The 19,464-nt window shown below is 43.3% G+C and overlaps 1 protein-coding gene across 1 annotated transcript in view; it reads left to right on the top strand.

Annotated features, from left to right (window-relative positions):
* Positions 1-19,464, top strand: part of LOC135195888 (large ribosomal subunit protein mL40-like) — a 190,584-nt gene that overhangs the window by 108,187 nt on the left and 62,933 nt on the right. The window contains exon 4 of the mRNA XM_064222395.1: positions 10,060-10,213. Coding sequence (XP_064078465.1) covers positions 10,060-10,213 — 154 coding nt within the window. The remainder of the gene's footprint in view (positions 1-10,059; positions 10,214-19,464) is intronic.

The following is a 19,464-nucleotide window of genomic DNA, read 5'->3' as shown; positions in this document are numbered from 1 at the left end:
ACATGGAATATATGTTGATCTTAACATTTGTGTATAGTTATATGTACAGAAAGTAAATAAAAGCAATTATAATAATAAACTGAATTTGAACAAACTTAGAAAAATAATAATAAACAAATGTATATGACTTAGTATACAAAACCCGTAACCATTGCAAATGATGTGTCACCCTAGCATAAAAATAAGGGGACCACATCATAGAGATCAGAATATACAAACAATTGTGGGTGACCCTAGCAAAAAAATAAGGGACACCCACTGTACCATCACAAGAGCGCTAAGACTCAAGGTAGACGTAGATGAACATGGTAGGTATAGACAAACTGTTTGAATGAGATAGGTAGAAAGGAGAACTGGATCTTCAACTTAAGATTAAGTAGAGTCGGGGGAAACTTTATGTTACCCGCCGCAACTGCTGAAAATTTCAGAGCTTCCAAGGACTTTAAGTAATGACGCTTAAATACTGTCGGCGATTTCCATCCAGTATACTTTTTTAAATCATCAAAATTCATGTGTTGGAAATAGTTAATTGAGGTGGCAACTGCCCTGACATCATGAGCTTTAGGGAAGGAATCAGGGTTGGCTTGCTTAATAAAGTACAGGATCTGTTGCCTGATACCTTTAATAGATAAAGTACCACCTTTTTCTCTCTTGAAAGAGAGGACCCGACGAGGATGAGGATGTCCTGGACAGAAAGGCCTCGTAAGGTCGATACTGGACAAAGAGAAACATCTTGTGGAAGGGGTATAAAACCTTCCACGGTTCCCACCTCATCAAAAGGATCCTCATTCTTTGCTAAAAAAGAAAGCTACGTTCCGGAGAAAGTGAGAACTTCCCCTGTGGAGAATTCTATATGATTCGGATCTCTGGATAACGCCGACAGTTCTGAAATTCTAGCTCCTGAAGCCAAGCTTATAACAAAAATAGAGTTTTTCTTAAGAGCATTATAAATGAACATGTCGTATTGTCCTGTTTCTGAAAGCCAGCTTTAGAACATCATTCAAGAACCCACGATACTGACGTAGGCCTCACTGAAGGTCTAAGTCTAGCACAAGCCTTGGGAATAGACGAGAAGTAAAGAGTCTGTCAAGTCTATGTTGAACCCGAGTTGAAAAAATCTTCTTTCAAGGCTGACTTGGTTTGTCGTAATAGTGCTAGCTGCTAAGCCTTTTTCAAATAAAGATCTGAAAAAGGATATAGCTGAATTGATTGTCATGATTCTAATATCTGATTCTCTCAGGAAGGTTGCCAACTTTTTGACTGCAGCATCATACTGTCTCAAAGTTGAATCTCTTTTTATCAGATTCCAAGAAAAGAATATTTCGTGGATCAATATCTGCATCATTTTTAGCCGCAAACTTCATGAAGTCCATAAAGTTAGGGTTTTGAGAATTCCTGAGGAAGCGAACACAGTCTTCGTTTGTACTGACTGGAGAGCCTGGGATTGGGAATTCGAAGAGGACGAAGACCCAGTTCCAGAATCAGAGGGTACCAATTGCTCTTCGACCAGTCTGGGGGCTACTAGAGCTACTTGACCCTTGAACGTCCTGAGTTTGTTCAGTACCTTCAGGAGAAGATTCACTGGAGGAAAGACATAAATCTTCTCCCAGTTGTTCCAATCTATGGACAGGGCGTCCGTGGCATAGGCCAGAGGGTCCAGGTTGGGGGCCACATAACACGGGAGTTTGTGGTTCGCTTGAGATGTGAAATAGATCTACTTGTAGACCTGAAACCCTCCGGAGAATCCATTGGAACGAACTGTTTGTCCAGTGACCATTTTCCGACTCCAGAGGAACTGAGCGGGATAGAGCATCTGCTATGACGTTTCTCACTCCAGCTATATGGGTGGAGGAGAGGTGCCAACTGAACTTGTCCGCCAGGGAGAAGATGGCTACCATGACATGATTCAGATGTCGTGACTTGGAGCCTCCCCTGTTTGCGCAATGGACTACCACTGCGCTGTCCAGAACTAGCTTTATGTGGGAGTTCTTTGGCGGACGTAACCTTTTCAGAGTCAAGAACACTGCCATCGCTTCTAGTACGTTTATGTGAAGCCGGCGGAACTGGGGTGACCAGGTTCCTTGAACCTTCTTGAACTGAGAATATCCTCCCCAGCCGCTTAATGAAGCGTCTGTGTGGATGGTAATCCCCGGAGGAGGAAAACTGAAGGGGTACTGATATTGACAGGTTCTGACTTTTGCCCAAGGGCGTAGACGATTCCGTAGAATCTGTGGGACTGATGACAACTTGTCCCTGGATCTGACATTTGCTCGTGAGCGCCAGATTCTGGTTAGGTCTTTCAGTTTGGCTTTCATCAAGATGTTTGTCACTGAGGCAAATTGGAGGGAACCCAGGATTCTTTCTGGCTTCTCCTGAAGCAAATTTGTGTTCTAGAAATTGCTTTACTGACTTCGCTATTTCCTTTCTCTTGGCTGATGGAATCGACAGAGTATGGGAGGATAGATTCCATTGAATGCCCAGCCACTGAAAGTTGGACTCCGGAGTGAGTCTTGATTTTGTCCTGTTTATCTTGAACCCCAGATACTCTAGGAACTGGATTACTTTCAGTGTGGCTTTGTGAACATTCCCTCAACTGTTTGGAGCCCAAATCAACCAATCGTCAAGATACGCTACTACCATTATCCCCTGAGACCTCAGTTGTTGGACGACTACTTTCCGCCAACTTCGTGAACACCCTGGGTGCCACGTTCAGACCGAAGGGAACTACCTTGAAGGAGAATGCTTTGATCTCCTATCTTGAAGCCCAGATAAGGGCGAAAGTGTCTTGCAATAGGATATGATAGTATGCGTCTGTAAGATCGATAGAGGTGGTGACGGCCCCACGGGGAAGTAAGGTCCGCACCTGCGAGATGGTCAGCATTTTGAACTTGTCGCAGCGAATGGCCAAGTTTAGTTTAAGCGGGACAAGTCTAAGATTACCCTTCTTTTTTGTGAGCCTTTCTTTGGAACGCTGAATAAGCGACTTGAAATTTTAATCTGTTTTGAACTCTCGCTATTGCTCCTTTCTGAAGGAGGTCCTCCGCATACTCCGTCATTTCTTTTGATGGAAGTTGAAGGAAAGGTCTGGATGGAGGGGGATTCGCAACCCAACTCCAACCCAGGCCTTTCGACACAATACTCTGTGCCCACTTGCTGAATCCCCACCGGTGCCAGGAAGAGAAACAGCCTCCCTCCTTACCTTCGAGCTCTCACTGCTGCTGGGTTGAGTGACCTCCGCGGCCTCCCCGGAAGTGTTTTCCCCTGTTGAGAGACCTTCCTGATCCTCTCTGACGAAAGGATCCCCTACCTCTGCCTCCCCTGCCAAAGCGGTCGTATTGCTGAAAGGCCTAGCCTTCGAACACTTGGTTGAAGGCTGGGGAGACAGCGTAGGAGGTGGAAGGTTGAGGCTGGGGGGAAATCACGTAGATGGGCTGTGATTGAGCCTTAGAAGTAGAGGGTTGGGTTGATTGTACCAACGGAACAGCTGAAACAGGCCTGGGTGAAGCGTTGTTGCTTTTTCTGGTAAGGCTGATAACGTTTCAGTTTCCGCTGAGACTTACCTCTTGCTGATTGGTCTTGGCGTCTCTTTGCAGTGAGACCCCAACGATCCTTAAGGCTTTGGTTAAGCCTTGTCCGCTTCCGCCTGGTACCTCCTTTACCATTGAATCAGGAAAGAGGTCTGCCCCCCAGATGTTGGATGAAAGCAACTTATTCGGCTCATGACGAATAGTTGCTTCCTGGAGGACATGTTTCCGGCAGTTAGTTCTGGCTGTAGCGAACTCAAACATGTCAGACAGGACTGTTTGCGTCAGTGACTTGGTGAGAAGCTTGAAGAGCGGCTCAGAACCGTAAGAAATAGTCGCTACTTCCGTCGATTGCCATGGTATTAATGGACCTGGCTAGCCTAGTCTTGGCCTCAAATTCAGCTTGAATGAGGCTGTCCGGAAGCCTAGGCAGCTTCTCACCAAACTGATCCATAGCACAGTCTGGCTTGAGTTTGCCCGCCGAAAAGGTGTTGGGCAAATCTTCCCACAATTCTGCGAGTGAAGGGAGCAAAGGAGATGTGGGGTCTGCTTCCCTTAGCTGTGGCAACGACTGTTGCTGGGCCGCTGGAAATAGTGACCGTGTTTGCGCTATTTTGCTGAGAAGGGAAGAGAGTTCCCTCCTCCATCGTAAAAATGGTGAAGGGACTCTTGAAGGCTTGAATTCTCGTATTTGAACAATCCATATCCTCTAAACACCTGAGCCATTCTCTTTGAGCCTGGTCACGTGAGTAGAGGACTGTCCATAGGGACTTTGTCATCTCTAGTCATGGCTGGCGTCAGTGAGTCTGGCGTAGCCAATGAACGGTGGTTGGAGACCCTCCGGGTAGAACTCGAAGTCCTCAATCCTTCGAGTACCACACTCCGGAATGGAAATAAGACCGTCCTGGAAAGGGGCGTATGACGCCACCCTCCAGGGGTTTATTCATAGAGAACGGAGGCAGAGAGTCATGAGGTGGGAGCTGAGCTAGTCCGGTGCCGAAAGCTGGGGGAGTAGCTAGAGGGGCCTGATTAAGTCCGGCGATGATGTTGTCCTGAGACGAAATCCTGTCGGACAACCGTGGAGAACATCTGCTCCATGCTGCTCCTCCAGAGAGCCGACCAAGTCTCCCATGTGTTGCAACAGTCCAGCATTGGGATCCAAAACCGGAGCTTGCTGCGGAGGTGGATGGGTAACTTGGAACAGGTACCATGGGGAGAGGAGAAAACTGCTGGCTCAGCCGGAGTACGTGGCCTCTCCTTGGAAGACCTGCTCTTTGAGGATTTGGAGCTTGAAACAGAAGCTCTAGACCTCTCTGCTCCGGGGTTTGCAGCCGAGACTTTACGAGACATTGACGCCGACGAAGTCTTTTTGGACGACGCGACGTCTTTTTGAGGGTTTTTACAACCTTCTGGCCCTTGACCTTAGGTCTTACTGAAGCGTCGGGTGAAGTATAAAGGAGCTCAGCTCCTGTAAAGCCTTGGAAGGAAGCTGGAGAATTAGCAGGAGTAGAAGACCCAGTTGGCACCCAAGGGAAGCCCTTGGGCGTCCAACGTACCTACCTCGACCAACAGGTCGTCAACACCTACCATGGGCTCTATATTCAAATCAAGTGTCGCGACGTCCGACGAGATATCTTGGCCTGGTTCCTTTATCGAAGCGGCGAGCTGTTGATGAATCGCCGCCATAGTCGGGGCTGCCTCTGCCGGGTCGACGTAACCCGTCGACTTGCCGCCGGGGAAGATTAGGACAGCCAACCTCTTCTCTAGAATGTAGGGCTGTCCCTTGGCGGCGTTCTTCCCCGAATCCGCCGACCACCCAAGCCCTCAGGGTTGCCAGAGCGGTATCTCTAACGGCGGGAGCCTGGAAGAGAGGGCGTTCATTAGTTTTAAGTTTAAACTTAAGATTAAAACTTAAGTAATAATAGGCTTAGTCTAAAGACATAGGGGATGTACCATCCAATATAAAAAAGAGCTTAAGCTTAAAATAAAAGATTAAAATTAAACTTAAGATCTAAAACACTCTATTGGAATTACCGAACGGATTGGGAATACTTACCCCGTCTAAGAACTGACTCAACGAGATCGTAACATATGGTGGCAGGTTTCGTGGAACAGAACCTGCAGATTCCCGTGCGGAGTCCGCGCATGGAGCGTGGGACCTGCAGACTTCATGTCCACAGGGTCCTGGAGCATGGCGTTGCATCCTGGATGCTCACAGTTGGTGGTCTGTAAGTGAAAGATACATGATACCCTAAAAGACATCACTTACAGGCTAATAGGCTAATAGAACTCCGCTGCATGCCGGAGCGCGAAAAAATTTTGGGCATAACCCCTCCCTTACCGCCTGAATAGGCTATAACCCCGGAAAGGTCCGGTGTGACAACGTGGGTAAGGGAGGGACTCGGCTTAAGCTAGCTTAAATTAAACTTAATGATAGCCTTTAAAATAAACCACAAAAACACTTAAAAGCCTAATAAGCAGCTAATGTACCGGTAATAATTCCGGCGGTGCGGCGGTGGCGGTGTTCGTGTCCGCGATATCAGCGAGACGGGAATGGGTTAGAAAAGACCAACTGTACGCCTGATGTCCGCCCGCAAGGGTGAACTAGCAACCTTCCACGTGATTGAACGGAGCTCCGGTAAGATAAAAAGCACCAACAATCCGGGAAGGTGAGCGAGAGGGCGAAACAGACTCGAGCAAACAACGGGGCAAGGTGGCAACGGAGTAACAACGGAGGGGGAAGGCCAATCCCCCCTACCTAGTCACCCAGCGCACCATGAAGCAAGAGAACGGTCAAGTCCAGTCCTGGGTCTGTCCAGCCTCCCTTCCAACTCCCTCCGCCTAGGGAGAGAGGGAGACAGGGCACGGGGTATGTGGAGCGAGCGAGGACAGACCTCCCTCCCCCCGGCTCTATGGTAGAGCGGGAGGAGGGTAAGGGTGACTGGACGGGGCGCCTGGCTGCTTCGCGATCACATGGTGACCACGGAGCGGCAACATAAGAAAACACATCAAAAAACATAGCCTAGGTTAAAGCAACCAACTAATCAGTGAGATGCTATAGAGAAGCAACCGAACTGATGAGAGGAAGCAATAAACTCTGGTGGGGACCATGAAATACAGGACCTAGGCTACGTAATATGCCAGACGCCGTAGGCTAACCTAAAATACATAATTACTAAAATTAAATTAAAATAAGTAAGAAGTAAATCAGTAGGAGAAAAAATCCAGGAGTGTACGACTAACCCGAAAGAAAGTCTACCACTCAAAGCTAGCCGGGGCCGATACTAAGAGCTGTGGCTAGGGTCTGGATGGAAGATGCATACGCAAGGTAAAGAAGACATGCATGCATGACATAAACCAAGTAGGCTGGACCCCTAACATAATATAGATAACTAGCAATAGAGCGTAAAGTAACAAGGGAAGATTCTAGGTATGGAAGACCAAGAACGAACCCGCCACGAGGCAGAAAACAATGCCGCCATGCTTCCGACCAAGAGCCCAGTATTTATACCTAAAAAACGCAAAATACTGACTCAAAAAGCTGGAAAAAACCAAAAATAGAAACATTAACGGATTACTTACTTAGCTGCTGCGATGGCTGAACGCTCCATATCTAGTAAAATCCTTGTAAGGGGCACAAAAAACACAAGAGCAAAAAAGGTACGTGTGTACACAGTGCGCTAACTTAAAAGGAAGGCCACCAGAGGCGCAGCAATCGGCAGCATGGGATGGAGTAGTAGTAGTTGCTGCCCACTCTGTGGGTCGGCTCCCCTCTTGTGGGGGTTTTGTAGTAGGAGATTTCTATTGGTAAGTGGTTCGTGGTAGTGGTCTCACTCGCCCTAGTGTTCATACCGACACCCTCTTGGAGGTGAGCGAGTCAGTAGTACTGACCTTTTCTTTATTTTATTTATTCTCTGGTATGTGTTAGTGCATTTACCTTAGAAATAATGGATTAAAGGGATATTTCGCGCAGCGACACGAACTGAGCCCAGAAATATATATATATATATATACAGGCAGTCCCCGGGTTACGACGGTGTCGGCTTACGACGTTCCGAGGTTACGACGCTTGTCAATAGACGTTATTTCCAGGGTTATGATGCATATCCTCATCCTCCCCCTCCTCAGATTCCCCCTCATATGCGCTAAAACCGCTAAATTCAAGCTCACTTTTGGGATGTGAGCCTCGAACGGACATTGGGGGCATATATTCGTCCTCACTGACATCGGGACTGATGTCCTCATCACTCGATGACCATCCGTCATCAAAATGAGGACTTGCGACATATTCCCAATCAAGCTCCGATAAGTACTCTTCTATGTCCCTTGGTTGGAGGCCTCCCAAATTCCTATGAATGCCCCTAAGGATGCCCCGATGCTTCCTAGGGGTTACTAAAGGCACACGAGACACACGTGATCCTAAACCACTTTCATCCACACATGGTCGCACAGAACGGCATTGAGGCTCAGGGTCATGTTGGGTGGTTGGTCCTACGTCAGCATCCAAGTCCAAGATACGCCTTACTAGATCCCTTCTGGCGGGTAAAACACGCCTTTCGCGGTCCACACGTCGTTGAGACATCTCTATGTATGTCCTGTACCTCCACAAATATTCAAAGTCTCGCACAAGTTCAGGAAAACTCGATTGCGACAGAAGATCGCTCTTGGACGACGCGGTGCTGATGCTGACTGATGCGAGAAGAAGGCATTTCGCGCATGGGCACTTGGGTCATTCTTCTAAACAAAACAACACCTCGATCCGTAACTCCCAGCATAACCCAAGGTGCGTGATTCAAAAGTTTTAGGCCGGTAGGGCTATAAGTATTTTTCCACGAATTAAAAAAAAAAAACTTTTGTATGTCGACGTAAATTACGTCTGGTCGGAACCCAAGAGACAAAAAATGTCGACGTAAAATACGTCCATTAGGAGTTTAAGGGTTAATATAAACTTTTTTGGATGATAGAGCATATTGTACTTATAATGTAGTTATGTATCTATTAAGCTCATTTTAGGTTGGGCCCTGGAATGAACATAATAGGTGTATGATTCTCTCTCTCTCTCTCTCTCTCTCTCTCTCTCTCTCTCTCTCTCTCTCTCTCTCTCTCTCTTTAAGGGTAATGTAAGATGTATTTGAAATAATATTCCTGTGAAGTTTTTTTTATGATAAAGCATGTTGTACTATATTTAAAATTTTCACTAATTATTTGTATTTTATTTTTCAGTCTGCTTTTACTGGAAATGAAAATGAAAATTAGTGAATATTTTAAGTATTGCACAATATGCTCTATCATAAAAATCTTTACAGCAATATCAATTCAAATATACATCTTACATTACCCTGAGAGAGAGAGAGTATGGGGACCGAACCTGGAATAAGCTTAATAGATACATGACTACATTATTCTGTAAATCATTTTTACCATAAAAATCAGTATTTAGTCGTAAACACAATATTAAAAAATACAGTAATTAGTGAGTAAATAGTGTTGCTCTATGAAAATAAAGCAAATGGTAATATGTAATTTTAGATTTGGTCCATAGAAAAAATCAGCAAATTAGTGAAAGTTCCCCATGGAAAAGTGAATAATCTATTCCACAAAAATCCGCAACAAAGTTGACTGTGGAAATGTGAAACTCATATAACCGGGGGCCACTGTAAAATAGGCATAGATAACCTTCTGGCAACCAAGGGCCACTTTATACTTTTTCTAAGTGAATGCAGGCCTCTGGATGATTTTATTAGTATTTCTTTGCATTAATTATTATCCCAAACTGCTCTGTGTAATTAACAGTATACATACTACATATATTTAGTGAAATAAATGTATGGTCAAGAAAACACAAAAATGCACAAATTTCTGTCTATGAGATTTTGTAAATGTCAAAAAAAAAAATTTTTTTTAAGCCTTATTAAGATTGTTTTACTGGAATATTCTTCATCAGCTTCTCAGTTCTAGGAGAAATTTGGGATCCTGCCACTCTTGAGTTATTTTGCAGCTATTGATCAGTCCATCTTGTCTTAGTTTTAGATTTGGCATGCTTTATTTGGAAATATAATTGTTAGCATAGATATGTGCCTCTGAAAATGAAAAAAAATGTTCTTACTTTTGACTCTTATTAAAGACTTAACTACTCCCTTCTTGGGTTTTGTTTGGCCATTATTTGGATTAATGCTGGGAAATTTGGTGGTTGAGAAAGGTGAGAAGGACTTACCTTTTTCAATTCTGGTGTTATTAGTATCTGTTTAAATGTATAAAGATTTTGTTCATTTGAAGACAGCAGCTTCAGTGACTTTTGGCTTATGAGCCAAAAGCTTTTGAAGATTAAAGTAATAGTCCTCCCAGTTGGTTACCAGTGATTTCCGTATGCTGGCAAATCCTTGAGAGCCGCATACAGAAATGTCACAGGGCACAGTTTCATGTAAGATATAAAATAATGTGCAGGAGTTTTATATGGATGTCATTATGTATTATGTGATGTTTATTGAGAAATTTATAGATCTTTGGTATCATATTTGTTCTTTTCCACACACAGGATGCGCACTAGGACAAATCCTTTTATTAGTGAAGTGGAGGAGGATTACAGGTCAGATCTTTTGAAGCGATGGTGCCAGTATAAACAACAACAGTCTGTAACAGAGGTGTTTATGATTGACACCTTACAAGAATCTGTGAATAGAGCATTGGAGGTATGTATTTTCGTTTATGCATGGGCAAATTAACTGATGTTAGTTCTTAAATGGTACTGTATCTATTTTCTCAGTTAACATGTTTTATTATGAAACACTTAATTTCTTTACAGTTGCCTCAACTTTCAGACAGTTGACATTTGGACAAATTTAAAAGTCCAAAATTGCTTCCTTACCTATTCTGTTAAGTGAGAAAATTAACTTCATTCAGAGGAGAGCTCTTTGTTTCACAGTACTGCTATCACTTTCATTTAGAGGAGAGATCTTTGTTTCACAGTAGTGTTATCACTTTCATTGACCTTCAAGCTGTTGACCTTGAAAACTAATGTGGAAATTATTTGTAAAAAATATTTGAGAAGGTACTGGTAGAAACACTGACTAAAAGGTTAATTTTATATAGGTAGCTTACCTAGTAATTACATTCTACTTTATGGAAGCTCAAAAATTTGAAATTCCCGATAGCAGGTTTTTGTTTTGGGTGTAGGTAACTATCCTGGCTTCCCGACTTTTGTGTGCAAGACAAATGAGCGCAAGACAATTGAGCTCAGTAACATTTCAGCACCGACATTTGAGCGCCATAAAGAAGTTCATAGTTTTAACCTATATTTGTTATGTTGCAGATAAAATTATATCTAAACAAAATCATGTTAAAACAGTTTATTAAACCAAATTTCTACTTCTGCAGGCTAATAATAAAAGATATTGAATGAAGATATTCTAGTTGATCTCTTGAAGAATATTCGCTAACAATTTTTTGTATAGCCTTATTGACTACACATTTTGCTTGGCATCTTCGCTCTGCTCAGTATCTATTCAGATAACTTTATTTGATTTATGATTTTGTTCAACTCTTAAAATACCTATGAATTTGTAAATTGTAGGGTTCATATGGCCAATTGACACCTTGTAAAGATTCAAATACATTTATAATATCACTTCCCTGCTTCAGTATAAATAGGTCAAACTTAAATATTGAATTTTTGTCCAAACAGCTTGAGGTAAGTGGAAGAAAAACCCAAACACAGCATTTCTGAAGACAGAAAGAAAAGCTTTATGAAATGCTTTCTCATAGTCACAAAATGGAAGATGGAGCAATCTCATTATCTATGTAATGGTTGTATCACTACCAGAGTCTTCTTATGCAAGAAAATTTTCCCCAGCATAGATATGTGTAAACAAGTTCTTGAGGTATTATATCTATTTCCCTATGTTGCTTGGAGTCGGGAAAAGCAATCCCTTGCATTTCCGTTGTCGTTGTCCTGTCCGCTGAAGGTGATGATACTTAGGAAGAACTACAACTACTTCAGGATGCAAATTGATTTGGGTCTCTTGAATGATTCGCCTAGGTGGATCATTTGATGCTGTTACCCTTCCTCGAAGCTGCATCATTGATATGCAAGCTGCTGACTTTTCAGGATCTGGTACATGATCGTGATCACTAGCAGATGTGATTCATCCCCAAAATCATGTATCCTTCCTTTGCACTTTCCATTTACACAACACCATGTCTCTTTGCCACTCTTAAGTTAGTACTCTGTCTAGTCTGTAACTGTTCACTTCGTGCAATATATTTTCTTTGCTTTTGGACAATGTTATCTTCTCCATTTTGTGAGTTCTGTGAACTGAAATAAAACAAAACTAATTTTCCTTTAAGAAAGATCTGTTAAGATTTCCTAAATGGGCTGATTTTAACAAATAAACATACTGATTCTAAAAAATGCAGTGGGCTAATTTTAACGATAACAACCAAACAATTGTAATAGTCAAACAACAAATAAACACAGTTTCTGCAAAACGTGCAACTGGCTAATGTTAACAATAGCAACCAAACAATTGTAATAGTCAAACAACAAATAAACACAGTTTCTGCAAAACGTGCAACTGGCTAATGTTAACAATAGCAACCAAACAATTGTAATAGTCAAACAAAAGTTAAACAGTATTGTTTACTTTTTCAAACGAATTGATTTGAATTTATGCTAAAATGTTACCGCGCTCAATTTTCGGGAGCTTATTTGTTGGCACTCATTTGTCTTGCATTTGTCTTGCGCTCAAAAGTTGGCTCACGACTATCCCTGCCTACTTTCAGGGAGAAATAGGTACAACACAGCTGGAGAGCTCAATTTGTTTCTGCCGGTCAATGATTTAACATGGGGGAAGTGGAGAGAGGTAGCTGGAGTGGTATGTGATAAGAAAATGCCAATCAAGCTAAAAGTCAAGATATATAACACAGTGATAAGACCATTGTTAATGTACAATATGGAGCAGAAACATGGGCTCTAAGAAGAAAAGAGGCAGTAAAGCTTGAGAGAACAGATGAGAATGCTGAGGTGGATTAAGGGAATATCGTTGCTTGAGAGATTGGAAAATGATGAAATAAGAAGGGCAGGCTTAGTAAAGATTACAGAGGTGATAAGAGAGTCACTATTGAGATGGTACAGGCATGTGTTGAGGATGGATGATGAGGAGGGAGTGAAGGGGGCTTCGGAGGAACCTGTAAGAGGAAGAAGATCAAGGGGGAGGTAGAGAATTAGATGGTGAGATAAAGTGAAAGAAGATTTGGAGAGAAGAGGTTTGGTGGAGGATGCCTTTGATAGAAGGCGGTGCATAAGGTGCATCAGGCAACCGACCCCTAATATAGTGATAATGGTGGGAACAAATAAGTTGAGTATCTCTTGAAATTTTTTTTAACCAGATGGTTGTGATATTTGCTGCCTTTGGTGACGTATACGTACTGTTATTTTGGTAGTACTAATTATATTAGCTTAGCTCATTATTTTGACTTTTTATCAATTGTAACCTTTGGATTTTCATCTAGTATGTCAGACTCTAGTTTGTCTAGTGTTAGGTAAGATTGACTTCAGCTAAATATGATAATCACACTATGTGTTGCATGTGTAGAGGGCAGATTTGCTCTTCAACTTTTTCTTGTGATGAGTGCAAAGACTGGGACCAGGGAAAGTGGCAAGTTAGATGCTCATTTAGGAAAACTTCAGAGTATCAGGAAGAGAAAGGTGGCTGCTGGAGCCAAGGCTAGGGCTTTGTCTAGTCAGGTTAATTTGCCTGATGTTGATGTAAATTTTCCTGTCCCTTCTATTCTTATGACTGCCTTTTCCCTTAAAACCAGCCCTTCGACTTTTCCAACTACTCTGATTCCCGGCTCCCATTCTTCCAAACCCGTTCCATTTCTAGTCTTGAAGCAAGTATAGACCAGAAATTCAGTCTATTAGTAAACACTGTTGCCGAAAAGGGGACTGTGGTGAGAGTCCTGATGGACAAAGTGAATAGTGTCAGTGGAGATGAAGGTCCTGATGGACAAAGTGAATAGTGTCATTGCAAGTGCAGTGGAGGAGGTAGCTTTCTGTCCCACTGAAGCTCCTAGACCAAGGTCCTGGCTAAATTCCCCTGTCCCTGGCTAAACTCCCCTGTCCCTGGGAAGCAAACTGTCATTACAAGGGAGGTTGGTGGGGATTGCCCATAGATAGTTGCCCCCTCAAATGAGCCTGTTGTATGTCAATCCCACGACTTGTTATTTAGACACTGGTGTGTACAAAGGGTGCCATCAGCACTTTTATAGTTTCAAGGCTGCTGAAAAGGCATGGTTCATCGTTGAAAGAGGATTCGCCACCGTCCTGTAAGCATACTAAGAAGTGTGAGCACAGTTCACTCCCCTCCTGTAGGTTTTAGGAGATCCCCTGTCAGGCACCTGAGCATCAGCTTGTTGTTCCGAAACGCTCCTCTTCCAAGAAAGTTTCTGAGCACCCAGAGTGTGAGTGCCCAGTGCCCAAGTGCCTGATGCCTGAGCGCTGTGTGTCCTAGTGCTCATTGTCCGAACACCTATTGTCCGAGTGTGTGAATACTGATGTCCGAATGTTCAGTGTCCAAGCATCCAGTGTTTGAGTACCCAGCATCTACAAAACAATCTGTGTCTGAGCAATCATTGTCCAAGTGTCCGGCGCTCATACACCTGGAGTCCAAAGGTTCACCTGTGTCGGTTCGTGTTTCCTCTTACTTGGTGCCTGGAGAGAAGCATTCAGCACTACATTCCGAGTGCCAGATTCCCCTTTGGTTGGAAGAGATGGATTTGGCTTTTCCTGTGGTCGAGACTCCGTCTTTAGCTCCGATCCAACATCGTTTGGACAGGATTTTGAGCCTTCTCCAGAAACCTGCCCCGACAACACAGGACCCTCTGGAGTTGCTACTTCCTCGTTTTCCTCAGATGCGGAAGATTTAGAACGGGGGCAACTGACTTCTAATTTTTCTGCACTCCTGAGGTATTTTTTTGTCTGTTATCTGAACTTCTTTTCTCTGACTGTCCCAACGTTTCTAGGTTTAGTCTTCATGATGCGACAGCCTGCAGGATCTGCAGGGCTGCCCAGAATGGTGCCGTCCTCCTCTTCTAAGAAGTAATTTGCCAAGATAGATCCTGGTTAGGAGAGAAGAGGGAGCTTGGTAAAGCAGTTTTTTGTACCCTACTTCTTGCTTAGTACAACAAAGGCAAGCGTCATATTCTACTGGGGAAGTTCCCTCCTTGAGAGTCGCTGCCTCCTCTCAAGGGGACTTCTCCAGTCTTATAGACTTGGCAAGAAGGTCAGCATTCTCCTTTTCCAGAATTTTGTTTGTCTTCGGAGCGTGATCATCTCATTAAGAACATCTACAAGGTTTTATAAGTACTGAGTTTCTTTGAAGACTGTGCCACCCCTCAGGAGACCTTTGCTACAGATTGGCTAGGGGTGCTTGTGTGCGCAGATGAAGCAGTCAGGGACACCGCCCAAGATCTTTACAACAGGAGTACTTAAAAAGAGAAAGTTGTGGTGTTCCTTTACCACTAAAGGAGTCACACCCCCCAAAGATCATTCTTTCTTTTTGCTCCTTTGGACCAAACCTTACTTCTGAAGGCTACATTGGAATGACCTACTAGTTCAGTCCACCAAGTGTCCTGTCACAATCCTTTCGGAGTGACAGAGGACTTGCCTTGCACGAATCTCTGGTCAGGACAACTGTGTAAAAAGACTTCTGCTAGACCCACCCCTTGTAAGTGAGGATCCTGTCCTTTATGCACATGTATGAGTGATGCCTCTCCATTATTGGGTGCATTGGAATGCCAGAAACATGGAACCTTGGGTTCTAAAAGTCCTCAAGGAGGGCTATACCATCCCATTCATGGAGGAACCTCCTTTAACATCCTTGATAGGCTCAGAGAGGTTTTCGGCCCTGTTGTAAGAAGTTTTGGCCCTTATGTAGGAAGAAGGTGTGGAATTGGTCGAGGACATACACACAGAAGGATTTTATAACTGTCTATTTGTTAGCCCCAAGCATCAGGAGAATGGAGGCCTGTCCTGGATGTCAGTGCTCTTTCGTCGAGACAACCAAGTTCAGAATGGAAACAAGCCATCCAAAAAGGAGACTGAATTGTAGTAGTTAATATGCAGGATGCATACTTCCATGTGCCAGTACATCCGGAGTCCAGGAACTATCTTGAGGTTTGTGTTTCAGGACAGGTCTTCCAATTTCGAGCTCTGTGCTTCGGCTTATCCACAGCCTCCCAAGTATCCACCCATGTTCTTGCCCCTCTTGGCTAGTCCTCCGCCACATAGGCATAAATGTCTGTCTCTATCTAGACAACTGGTTCCTACGCTCCCCCTTGAGATCCAAATGCACGGAGCACCTACAGAATCGATACTTTATTTGGGGATGAAAATCAATTCTCTGAATTTTAAGGCTTTCTGCCCCATCCAAGGATTCAAAACTACCTGCGGAAAGTTCAAAGCTTCCTCTCTTGCCCATCCTGCTCGGCCAACAGTTGGATGAGCCGGTTAGGGACCCTCGCATCCAAAGAGACGTTCATGCCTTTAGGGAGGTTGCACACCTGTCTGTTACAATTCTTTCCAAAGGCCAGTTGGCACAAGAAGACACTTCCCAAGATCAAGGAGGATCTTTGGTGGTGATTCGAAGAAGACAGATTTTTGATAGGAAAGTTGTCCTCTGAGCCCCAACCTAATCTTAAACTCAGACATATCTGATCTGGGTTTTGGGGGGCCCTCTTAGACACCATGTAAGTTTCAGGGATGTGGTCTCCAACCAAGAGGAACTAGCACATCAGCTGGAAGGAGCTGAAGGTGATACATCTAACTCTTCAGTCATTTTCAACAGTAACACACAACAAGACAGTCGTGCTTCATTCTGACAGCATGGCAACTCTGGGCACAGAGCAATCAGATCAAAATTCTCACCCATTTTGTCCAAGACAAGTTAAATGTCATTGTGGACAAATTAAGTCACTGCAGACAAGTCCTACTGACAGAATGGATGGTGAATACACAAGTGTGCACTGACCTGTGGAAACTGTGGTGAAAACCATTATTGGACCTGTTTGCAACGTCAAGGAACCATCGTATCCCTCTGTATTGTTCGCCAGCGCCAGAGTTTCTGGCATTGGCAATGGATGCCATGATCCAGGACTGATTGAACTTCGATGTGTATGCTTTCCTTCCATTCAGCGTGATGAGGGAGGTACTGAACAAGTTCACCTCTCACAGCATCACATTGATGACCTTGGTAGCCCTGTTCTGGCTGCAGAAGGAAGGTTTCCCGGTTATCAGCAATCCAGTTTTATGGTGCTTGTCTAGCACCAATTTCTGGTCATTGGTGCTGATAATAGATTGTTGGCACTGATACATACTGTACCTAACAGAGGCACCATTAACCAGTTATCTGCTCTGATGACTGCTGAAAATCGCCAATTTTCGGTTGTTATCTGCCATTTTCGCTTATCATCGAGCTGTCGGAATGGGACCCCCGCTGATAACTGGGGACTTCCTGTACTTGTAGATTACCCAAGGTTGTTACCCCAGAAATGAAGGCTTCTCAAACAGCTACATATCCTTCGGTTTCATCAAAGATTATCCGTTCTCACTCTGACAGGCTTCAGACTGTCAGGAAGCTTGTCAGAGCAAAAGGTGTTTCAAGAGAAGCTGCTAAACCAATGGCCAATTGTAGGTGCTAGTCTTCAGCTATTCTCTACCAAGCGAAGTGGACAATATTCTGAAGCTGGTGTCAAGAACATGGTATCTCTTCTTCTGGAACTATACTGTTTTTAAGATTGCAGAATTTTTACTTTTTCTGAGGTCTTTGTGGGGATTAGTAACTTGAACCATAAAAGGATGCAGAGCAGTATTATCTTCAGTTTTTAAACATAGAGGGTTAGACTTGTCTGCAAACCAAGGTATTTCAGACTTGATCAGATCTTTGGATACGTCAAAACAAAAAAAATCTTCTACAGTCTCCTGGAACTTAGACATTGCACTTAAATGGCTTTCAGGCCCTCCATTTGAACCCTTTGAAATACTCTTCTTTAAGGGATCTGACAAGGAATAGTATATTTTTAATTGTTCTTGGTCACAGCCAAAAGAATTAGCGAACAAGAAGAGCTTGATCAAGATGGTGGGCTTTTCTCAAGGTTATACGATTTGTTCTCTCGCTTTAGGATTCTCGACAAAGAATGAAAACCCTTCCAATCCCTGGCCCTGTTCATTCTCTGTCAAGAGTTTAGCTGATATTCTTGGACCAACAGACTAGGTGAAGCTCTTTGTCCTGTGAGAGCACTGAAACTATGCTTAGAGGATGAGAAAGATCATAGGCCCTTCTCAGAATCTCTGGTGTTCTATTAAAAAGTCCTCTCATTCCTTGTCCAAGAATGTTTTGGCTTTCTTTTTAAAAGATATGATTGCTGAGTTGCACTAAGAGGTTAAGAAAATGTCTTCCCATTATTTAAAGTTGAGGCTTATGAAACAAAGGCAGTTGCCACTTCGTTGGCCTTTAAACGCAACCTCTCACTCTCCATGATTCTGCAGTCCGCTTATTGGAGATGGTCAGTGTTCGCTACACGTTATCTTTGTGCCGTAGAGACAATCTACGATACTTGCAGTATAATAGGTCTATTATCTGTGGCTGGCATGATACTGGTGGACAAAGGATAGGAGTATTAGTAATTCAATTTTCTTGCCTCCTTGCCTTGATTAAGGTTGATGAGTTTGTTTTGGGAAGCCTTGGGGTACTGTGTACTGGAGTGCCCTCCAGTCATTGTTTTTATGGATGGGTTGTGATTAAATTTTTGATACTGTGTAGTAGGTAAAATTTTCAGGTCAATAACTAGTGTACTGTGCCTAGCGCAAGGGCATATATTTGCTGGATTGTTAGCTTTGACCTTCGGAGTACTCACTCATTGCAAAGCACCCACTTAAGTAGAGGCAACCCAGGGCTCTAACGCCATGCTACTACAGGTTGAGATGAGCTCCGACCAGAGGCAGTATCCACCTGCTGTGGCTCTCTCGCCACATAAGGTTACAGCAGCCTTTAACAATGCTAACTAATAACTTACTATTTCAAATTCATTTCCTTTTCAGAGTGTTTTTGAGTAGTATATGTCTATATATCCCACCTCCTCCAAATGTGGGAATCAGCTATGTAATTGCTTGGTAAGATACTTATGTCAAAATTATAGTTTTATAATAAAATAGGGTTTTATATATAGTCATACCCTTACATACGAAAGTCCCTACGTACGAAAAATCCGGGTTATGAAGGCAAAGACGAAGATTTTTTTGCGTCTGTGTACGGAAATAATTTAGGTTGCAAAAGGGTGTGCTGTAAAGTCTGAGATTTGCCCGGGCCACCAAGAACAATTTGAAAACTTGTGCGCTGCCAACATCCTCCCGCTCTCCCATTAGTTCCTGATGCTAGTTAGCGCTGTAAGATTGTGCTCTCCTATTGGTCAGCATCTATCCCATCATGCATCTATGTGAGGGAGTTCCTCGACCATTTCGTTTCGGCAGTGTTATCGTAAACGTGGAATGCGTTCGTTCACATAGATTTCGTTCGTTAACGTAAATTCGTGTTAGTGATTTCACTTTCGTTGTACTGTGAGTTACTTTATCGTGTTGTGTGTGAACTTATTACTTAGGTTATTAGCCATGGGTCCCAAGAATGTTGCTGAAGTTCACAGAAAGAAGAGGATGCTTTCTATGGAAACGTATTTGTTAATGTGTTTAGTAAAGCTTAGTGTTAATGTTTTCTGCCATTTTTTAATGTGATTCGTAAAGTTAAGTGTTCATGTTTTCTGCCGTTTGTCCTTCTCCTCTGTCGCCACTTTCAGACATCGCTTCACTCGAAAGGTAAGGTTCCACATTTTACTACATACGTATACATGTATGTACAGTATTTCTTGTACCCTGTATGTACACTAATACACT

Source organism: Macrobrachium nipponense, chromosome 17 (assembly GCF_015104395.2).
Source record: "Macrobrachium nipponense isolate FS-2020 chromosome 17, ASM1510439v2, whole genome shotgun sequence".
Taxonomy (NCBI): domain Eukaryota; kingdom Metazoa; phylum Arthropoda; class Malacostraca; order Decapoda; family Palaemonidae; genus Macrobrachium; species Macrobrachium nipponense.
The sequence above is the reverse complement of the archived record's forward strand: the minus strand, read 5'-3'. Positions and strand labels throughout refer to the sequence as shown.